At 32.3% G+C, this 10,070-nt stretch overlaps 1 protein-coding gene across 1 annotated transcript; it reads left to right on the top strand.

Annotated features, from left to right (window-relative positions):
- The first annotated feature begins 838 nt into the window (after nucleotides 1-838).
- Nucleotides 839-8,621, top strand: LOC139494866 (Rieske domain-containing protein-like). The gene is made up of 3 exons (XM_071283024.1): nucleotides 839-1,208; nucleotides 7,078-7,193; nucleotides 8,312-8,621. Exons 1-3 carry the CDS (start codon nucleotides 1,016-1,018, stop codon nucleotides 8,411-8,413), a joined length of 411 nt encoding a protein of 136 aa, XP_071139125.1. The 5' UTR covers nucleotides 839-1,015; the 3' UTR covers nucleotides 8,414-8,621.
- The last annotated feature ends 1,449 nt before the right edge of the window (nucleotides 8,622-10,070 follow it).

Raw genomic sequence — 10,070 nt, 5'->3', positions numbered from 1 at the left:
GAGATGAGACTATCTATGTCCGGAGACGGACCTACTTTTGTGTTTCGAAACTTGTTCAATACTATTGTGTGACGGTTGGTCCTCCTGCTCAGGAAACCCTGTTATGTGATTTTAAAAGAAAACGTCTAAATGATTGCAAAAATGAAAAGCGAAAAACAACAAAGGTGGTTATATACCAAAGACAGCCACTGAATTGCATGTAGGCGTGTATGGATATATGTAACATCAAGTACACAAATATACACAAATTAGTTTTCTCGTTTGAATTGTTTTAATTTCGGGTCCTTTTATAGCTGACTATGCGGTATGGGCTTTGTGCATTGTTGAAGACCGTACGGTGACCTTAAGTTGTTAATTTCTGTATCTTTTTGGTCTCTAATGGAGAGTTGTTTTATTGGCAATCATACCAAATTTTTTTTATACAAAAAACTAAATAAAAAAAAATTGAATACACCATCGATGGAACACTTCGAGTGCACTAATATGCTGGGTTACGTGTTTATCTGCCTTGATGAAACATCGAGAACACATACAAAACAAAAATAGTTGAATATGTCAACGATGGAAAAACGTCTTTTTTACCTACCTGACTCTTTTAAATAACTATAGAAATGTGCGTAATCAGACGAAGCATACTGACTTGAAAATACATTTAATACATGATTAAAGAAAATTATTGAGAATTAGACTCGGCGATCTAAATCAATAGCAGACATGACATTGATATAAGTCATAATTTACTTTAGTTTAATTACATCTCTATGGTTACCGTAAACATCACTATCGATACACGTGGCTTATTGATCGTTTCTTGGTAAATATAAACAATGGTTTCTTCGCACATTGTTCGTTAACGCTAGCATACTAGTAGTTATTCATCAGTCGTTATAAAAAAGAGAATTCGATTTTATGGGGAATCTTTTATTTAATAGATAAAGAACCGATGAAAGAGCTATAAATCATTTTATACATAATATTTAAAGTATTTTCTGAAATATATTTTATCAACATCATCATGGCTGAACCTAGAGATGTTCCAAAACCGGAAGTAGATGAAGAAAATAAATGGCGGTATGTTGGAGAAGTTAAGGAATTGAACAAGAAAAAATGTCATCATGTGCACGCTAAATCTGGAAAGAAATACGACGTAGCCTTATTTTGTGACGAAGGAAAATTCTATGCAATATCAGCATGGTGTTCGCATATGGGTGAGTACTTATTTTGTAAAATGCTGATCATTTTAGTTCGTCGTCAACCTAACATAAGTTGGTATCCAATGTATACCAATAAACCAAGGTTAAGTTGAAAAGGATAATTTTTATACACTAATCGTTTCTTTCTCTACAAGTAATCCCTTTAAAATCAAATTGTCAATCTGAAACAGCACATTAAAAATAGTCCAACCCAACCACATTCTGTATGTAACTGTCTCATGTCAGTAGCCTGTAATTCAGTGGTGGTATTTGAATTTGTTGCTGTATATTATATTTATATTTAGTTCAGTGTTTTACATAAAAATCAGGCCGTTAGTTTTCTCATTTCAATGATGATGGAAGTGTTTAACGACCTTGACTGGCTATAACGACCTTGACTGGCTATAACGACCTTGACTGGCTATAAAGTCCTCGGACGAACGGACGCACAGACAAAAAACATTATACCCATAGGTGGCGCATATTAACAGAAACTTGGATTGTAAAATAATGAGGCTTAAATAAATCTTTTCTCATGCTGCTTTGTTTACAAACCGATTATTTGCTTTCCATCAGCATTATCAACATTTTTATTTTTACCAATCATTTCTAATCCCGAACTGCTGATTTTTTTCTATACTTTAAAAAGCAAACAATTATGTTATCTTTAGTTATTAGTTCGCCTTAATTTAGGCACAGATAGCGTGTATTACTAGTAAATTAATTGTTCTTGAAACTTTGCATATATAAGATATGACATGGCTTTGAGTTTAAACAAGTCGTTTAATCAGACCATTGACATAATATTTGATCAGCCTGATGTTCAGTAGTTGTCGTTTGTTGATGTGGTTCATAAGTGTTTCCTGTTTCTCGTTTATTCTATAGTTTAGACCGTTGGTTTTCCCGCTCGAATGGTTCTACAGTAGTCATTTCGTTGGCCCTTTATATCTTGTTGTTCGGTTTGAGCCAAATCTCCGTGTTGAAAACGTGACGTGGATGGAGAGTTATCTGATTGGCAATAATAGAGTTCTACCATATGCAACTATTCCAGTCATAATTACGTTCGATAACTCTGCATGTCACTGGTTTAATTAGTAAAAATGACGGTCTGATTTATGAGAGAAAAAAAACAATAAAAGAAAAGCATAAATGTTACAACCAGCAAAAGTACGAAAACCACTGGAACTGAGACTTGCTATGTATTTATGGTAGAAAATGTGTTCCTCCTTCGGTGGGTTATGGCAATGTAACCAATGTTTCCTAAACATCGCGACAAATTAATACCATCCGCACTCTGTTAAACGAACTAGGCTTACTATTAAAAATGGCTTTGGTTAGTTGAATATATGTTTTTATCGTTGCCATGTGTTTTTTTTTTTTTTTCGTGTACTGTTTTGTCTTTTATTGGGCCGTTGATTTATTTCCGTGTATAAAGCTGTTCCACATTTTCTCATATCAGGCCCTCTTTAACTGACATTACGTAATGGATGTTTGCTGTTTGTTGATGGCCGTACGTTGACCTTTAGTTGCTTAAATCAGCTTCATTATGAATGTGTTGGATAGTTATTTCAATGGCAATCATACCACATATCCTTATCATAGTCAATAAACGTGTAAAGTACAGAAACATGATATATGTCTTTCTTCCGCACAAGATAAATCAATGTTTGCTCGGACAAGTATGTGACCTTCAAGTCTTACGGAAGTATATCGAAATTAATGTAATGAGAAAATAACGATCAGTAAAAACATTAATAATCTTTAATATTGTGTTAATTTGTTATTGTTACCTGTAGTTTTGTAATATCGATATCGCAAAATGTATCAATCTGCTATATCATGGATCTCGGACAACGCTCTGTTCTATGACAGCTATTTTCTATGGCTTATATTATGAATCTACAGTAATCCAAAACAAAACAACAGAATAACATCTGGTACTGATATATAAGTGCTTTAATACAAAAAAGTTGAACCTTAAATTGCGTATATTTACTCCCTTTTAATTTTGGGACAGAGTTGTCTAATTTGGCATTCACACAATATCTCCTTACTGCTTAATGTTAGCCCTGTCTAACTCTTTAATTCAGTCTCAATGATTGAACCTTTAGTCTAGCGATTGCAATTAATTGATCATTACGATGATTGAACCTTTAGTCTAGCGATTGCAATTAATTGATCATTACGATGATTGAACCTTTAGTCTAGCGATTGCAATTAATTGATCATTACGATGATTGAACCTTTAGTCTAGCGATTGCAATTAATTGATCATTACGATGATTGAACCTTTAGTCTAGCGATTGCAATTAATTGATCATTACGATGATTGAACCTTTAGTCTAGCGATTGCAATTAATTGATCATTACGATGTTTCTTAAAATATGCTATTAGATTGCTATTAGATATGTTTCACACTTTGCTACCCCCGCAGCTTTGTACAGCCTTCTATTTTGTATTCAATTCTCATAGTTGAAGAAGTTGGTGGCCTTCAACATCCATTGACTACTTATGTGGTTTTCTGGTAGCGGGATGTTATGAATACGATTTTCCTGTGCACCAAGTAATTTTCTTTTAAATTGGTATATGTATTAGCTGATACTCTACTATGAAAATGGGAATTAGGGAGTAAAAGCAAAGACTGGTCGGCTGAAAGTCAGAATAATGTGTACAGATAGTGACATGTGTTCCTGTGTATTGTTGCCTTCCAAAATTAGTAAAGCACGACAATTATTCGGCTCAGCGTGTCGGTCTAGCACAAAACAAAGTTTAAGACTACTGATTTTTACCCCCCCCCCAAATAAAATAATAAAAAATCAAATGATTTTTAAAATGATGGTTTGTAACTCTTTAATATGTGGAATAGTTCCCTATTTGATAGGTTGGCCCAAATTTGATTATACCTTATCTCCTTATTTTTAAACACGTTACCTTGTTTATCTTAGAACATTTAACTTTATAAAATAATGTGGGACAATCAGAACTTTTCATGTGGGACAATCAGATTCTGAACTTTAAAATTTTAAAAAGTTGGACACTCGGGAATAAACCATAAAACGTATGTATAATAACTGAAAACATTCAGAATTTGATCTATAACTATCGTTCATGATTTCAGTTTTTGATTTCAAACATGATTTAAGAAGAAACAAAATATATGCACCCACCTAATTTCCTCTCAGTATTCATTACTTTTCAAATTTAAAAGAAAATCTTTTGATCTTAATGAATATTAATCACGTCTTGACGTAATATGAGGTCTATTATCGAAAATGCATAAATCTTTAATAAGGGCAAAAAGAAATGAAATGGAATCATTAGCCGGTATGAAGTAAAATTAATGATGTACTTCAATATAAATCCCATTAGCAATATGACAGATTTTTCTGCTTTGTCAAAACGTTAAATTGATTTTTCAAGAATTCTTATAAAGTGTACAGATATTGATGAATATCCGAAATGTATTTCATGATTTCTTAGCTTGTTAATGTTTGTCTTATTTCAACATTATCTGCAAACTTTGCCGTTTTTAAATGATATATTCCTTACAATAAGACCGACCTTATTGATAGATCTTATACGAGAACACATTTTGATGTAAGGCAAAAACCTTATTCATCTTATTGGTTCCGCGTCCTGATTTCGGAGTCATCTAATGATGTAACGGCTTATTCTCATTTCGCCTTAGCTGTCAAAATAATTATACAAAATTATTCCCAGTTTGCCTTAGTACAAATTTCCAGGTACATAATAATTAACTAAGGCGAAATGGGAGCTTCTGTAAACATTGTAATTAAGTTATGTTTTGTTGGTATTGCAATTAGTTATTATTTGTTATTTTGATGTCAAATTCTACCATGAAATATTATTTATATTTGGTGTCCCACTTTTTAAATAATTCTTTTTTATAGTTGCTCTTCCTTTTCTGATTTTTTTTTTACTCATGTGTTATATTTCGTAAATAAAATCTTTTTAGATATGACAAATTGTATATGGATATTTTATATTTCAATGAATAAATAAAGACAAATATAATACTATCATACTACCATAACAAATATTTATTTTTTGAATCAGCACTGAATTCAAAACTTAATTTTAAATTTGCATACTAACAGAGAAAATGTACATGTTATAATTAGTAGCAAGAGAAAAAAGCACTAATATAACAAGAATTATTTTTATGAGATTTCAATATAGTTTATATTGGGAAAAACAAGTCACTGATATACACATTTGAATATTCAAAGTTCATTTACTTTCTAAGTTTGAGGATGAAAGAATGCTGCATCACCATACTGAATATAGTCACTTTCAAAATTTGTATTGGCTAATCACCTGCACAGATAAATATAACGGGCAAATTACACGTGCGTGCATTTGGGGATTTTCATTTAATGAATACTGGCTGTTTGCGCGCAAATATAATGGTAATGCGCACAAACGTAATGCACCTAATACTATAAGAACAGAGTATTGTTTGGTACTTGTAAACGAAGCGTACGTAGTTGTGGTGGTGGTAAACGCCGACCTTCAGCTGGAAAATGACACACATAATTATATATATAGTCATATTATACATGCACATGACACGTGTATAGGGTTCGAACTCACAACCTCATTGCTGACAGATAAGCTTGTAATACAGTATAGATGAACTTCTTTTTCTCTTGAACTACTTAGACCATTCGACCACTGATTAGTTTAAAAAGACTAGTGATCATTTACCAGACCTAGAGTGGTTCAACTTAAGTTTTAGCAACACTACTTTCATATTAATGCTAAGTATGTGATAAATACAGAAAATGCATGACAAATTACAATTATGAGTTGTAAAAGAATAAATCATCCTACACTATTTTGACTTCCGCAACGCCCGCACATTACGGAGGTATATAACAAGTAATAGCCTAATGCCATGTACCGGATGCTTAATGGAGGTAAAATTTTGTATTGATTTTATCATAAATTTCTATAGACATTGACAAACTATTACATTTTGATTAAATATTGCATTGCATCTTAAACAACATTGAAATGTCCTTTCCTTATTAAAAATCGCAAATGTGATCGACTTTGTGTTTTTACTTTTTGCCATTCGCCAGTCGTCTGTACAGTAAGATTGGTTACTTCAAATAGGCTAGGGCGTAGCGGGGAATGCGTACACATATTTTAATGAAATAAAACGTTAAACATTTGCGACTCGATTCGCTTGGATAAATATTCACGAAACCCTAGGCGAAGGTCTTTTTTGGACTTTATCCTTGATGAAGGTCTCATTATATGACTTTAATATGCGATCCATTACTGAGCGTATGGTTCATGTTGCTAAGTCTTTAGTTTGTATGTTGTTTTTTGTGTACTGTTGTTTGTCTTTACATAGTTTTTCGTTTTATGTCATGACATATACTGCTCCTATATATATATGTGACATCCGTCGTTTTGCTCCGTAATGGTAAGCATATACTGCTCCAATATATATGTGACATCCGTCGTATTGCTCATTTAAGAGAAAATCCTGTAATAAGTTTAATTCGGTATGTCACATACGAGGAAACGAGGACCAGATTTTCTGAGAAAAAAAAGAAGAAAAGGAAAAATATAAAATGGGCAGTTTACAAAACGCAACATAGAAAACTAAAACCTGGAACAAAACCAAAAACACAAACAAAATTAATAGAGATGACATTTCATGGGAAAGATTTCGTTTTCTTTTTTTTTTTTTTTTTTACAAGATTTCGTTTTTTTGTTTGTTTTTTTTTACAAGATTTCGTTTTCTTACAGTCAGCACCTGACATTCGTTTCATCTTGCACGTTTTGTGTTTACTAATTTTATTTTCTGTTAGATAAGAATAATTACTATAAATTTGTTTCTATTTGAAGGTGGCCCCTTATATCATGGACAAATCGAAGACTACAATGGCAGGTGTCACGTGATGTGTCCGTGGCATTCCTACATGTTTGATTTGAAAACAGGTGCAAACGATCTTGGGTTACAGGTAAATTAATGTTCAATATTCAGAAGCTTTGAATAACAGTGCACACATGTATGTAGTGCCTTGTGGACAAAAATCTATAAACAGTCGGCTTGATGTGCTAGAAAAGGCCAGGAAGGAGACGTAATTGTAACGCTTTCTTCGCGTTAAGATCGAACCCTTATCATAAGGGGTCTGTATTTGGCCTCTTACGTTCTTGTACAATATACTTTCACTTTCAACGACCTTCTTCACGGACGACCTTTATTATAGACCTTTCTATTACAATTTGTTCTTGTCCTGACTGTGCATGAACTATTTGCCACTTGACGTTATATAATATTACAATATATCAATTATGATGAAGGTCAAAGCATTTCCTTATTTTTCATTGACGCAAACATAACTATGTCATAAAATGCTAACACGAGATTACACGAGATTACACGTTTATAACTCATTTATCTAACTAATACCATGTTAACAACAATTCAATTTGCGTAAACGATATTAATTTATTTCCTCGGTATGCGTTTGGTGTTATTTGATAAATCTCTTTTTAATATGCGAAGATTGAATGAACTTGAGAATTAATGTAATTGAAATATTTGAATTCGTAAAATATATAGGATCTACACATCTCATTTTATACAACATACTTGAGTTTTTTTTTGGTTTTTTTTTTAAGAATAGTGAAAAGAATTACAAATGAACAGTACGTTTATAAAAGAACCATTGTGAATGTTCTTGCGTGCATATCTTAAAATGGACATAATAATTTATATAAGATTAAGCAGGTGTAGTATGATTGCCCACGACAAAATTATCCACCGAAGGACGAGTATGTAAAAACCTACAACAATCACATCAAGTCTTAAACAATGAACAAAACTCGTTTGATATACAAATAAATGATTGCCAATTCGCTTCGTTAATAAGAGTGTGTCCACGACCGGTTCTTCTTTCATTTGAGAAAGATCATTCAGGATCCTCGGGTTTTATCTTACGTCTAATGATAATACACCTACACATTTTTGTGGCATATGCAATTATTACCAGAACAAGGTGGACACATGATCTTTTTTTGGTTAATTGAGATTCCTTGAAAATAAAATACAGCTTAGTTTTTTTCTACATTGCAGCAAGATATTTATGAAATAAAGTTTGAGAAAGGCCAACTGTATATACAACATGATTCTGAACTGTCACTTGGCTCATATGTTATAAAGTGTCCAGTGAAATAAGATGACCACTATCAACACAGACCAGGATCTGATACATTCCTAAGGACAGTAATATAAAAATATAGCGACACTTATACATTTGTTTTATAAATAAAATGTTAAATACTAAATATTTTAGTAAATATGCATACATGTATCAGATTGATTGTGTATGATTAAAAATTATATTCAAACATTAGAAAAAATAAACATGTAATTTGATAGTTTACTTTTTTTTTGTGTGTGCGTTAATAATAAAATAACGAGGTCCAATTTGTCAGCCGTCATGGGGTAAAAACGACAAATCAAAGAATTCAATTTCATAAATAACCAATATAGGACAACGATGCTGGTTTTTTCCCACATAATTAATATTAGGAAAACGGTAGTATTACATTTTCCCAGCATTAGGTTGGTCTTTTGTGTACCCAAGGCAGGTGAAGGAAGTCAAATTAGGAGCTCTGTGATTGGATGTAAGGGTACAATATATTTTTTATTTATCTATGAATAACTGCAGTGTGTATATTTACAATATACATTTTGAAACCTATTGAAATATTTTCTAGAGAATTATTCGAAAAGACTTCAAAAATTTCATAAATTTAGTGCAAAATGACGGTGGGCATGGATAACATGAACAAGCTCCGTTGGCTTTAATTTTTTAAACAGAATAATAAAGTACTTACACAACATATAACTGTTTTATCGAGGTTTTTATCTTAAAAAGTGGTAAATTTAGAAAATGTTACTATTGTCGCCTATGGTAGAATAAATAGTACCGTTATCCCCATTGCCAATAATTAACAAATTCCGGGTAGAATCCGATACCGATACCAATAGTATATTCACCAGTTACCTTATCTGTATGTTCCGCATCTGACAGGCGCAACACCAAACGGTGTATTTAGGATTTGATATATACACGGGTCATAATCACAGGGTTGAAACTTCTAAATTCAATCATTGTCAAATTGTTCCCTATTGTAGTATTTTAATCAGTAAGACTTTCTAAGATGACAATACGAATACTCCATCTCAGGACCTTTTGTTTTCCAAATAATTATAATTATCAATAAGTGATAAGTTCCAGGTCGACGGGTTCAAACAGAAAGATTTTGAAAGCAGAGAAAACTGTGCATCTTATAATCGGCATGAATTTATCAGATGACAATCCCAATACTAAAATAAGGCTTACGCATAGTTATATACTTTAATTCAGTAACGGACCCGCGATATCAAGGGTGTGTTCTAGTACTCTTTTAAAAGCGTGATATAATTAAGACAAATGCTCCTCATCACTTTTTGATTTAGAATAAACCTTTCAAAATTGTCCGTTTATAAATTTTAAAAAAATTATAGAAAGGTTTCATCTCCCAAAGGCAAATTTAATCCTAGATGAATTGACCACATTGTTAATGTCCTTTCTTACGGATAGTTGGATCTTACTTTGTCTCAGTGGAAGAACGAATTAAAGAAGCGCAACGATGCTGTCCTGTAATTACATTCCATTTACGTTACTGTTACAGTATAATATATTGTTTTGAATGGCTAACAGCAATCTCGCGTCATTCTGAAATTAACCTGTATAGTTTTCAAACAGTTTTTACCTAAATATTTGGCAGACTGAGCTTACATGCAATTTCTACATTTATTGTTTGTTTTACCAGCCATTTCAAAG

This window comes from Mytilus edulis, chromosome 11 (assembly GCF_963676685.1).
Source record: "Mytilus edulis chromosome 11, xbMytEdul2.2, whole genome shotgun sequence".
Lineage (NCBI taxonomy): Eukaryota > Metazoa > Mollusca > Bivalvia > Mytilida > Mytilidae > Mytilus > Mytilus edulis.
Note: the sequence above shows the minus strand (reverse complement) of the source record. Positions and strands in the feature narration are given on the sequence as shown.

What these genes read in the sequence shown, in the direction of transcription:
- LOC139494866 (XM_071283024.1), top strand. Translation starts at nt 1,016, where the DNA reads ATGGCTGAACCTAGAGATGTTCCAAAACCGGAAGTAGATGAAGAAAAT. An exon ending in AGCATGGTGTTCGCATATGG is followed by an intron (nt 1,209 to 7,077) that starts GTGAGTACTTAT and finishes TTCTATTTGAAG; the next exon opens with GTGGCCCCTTATATCATGGA. An exon ending in CAAACGATCTTGGGTTACAG is followed by an intron (nt 7,194 to 8,311) that starts GTAAATTAATGT and finishes TCTACATTGCAG; the next exon opens with CAAGATATTTATGAAATAAA.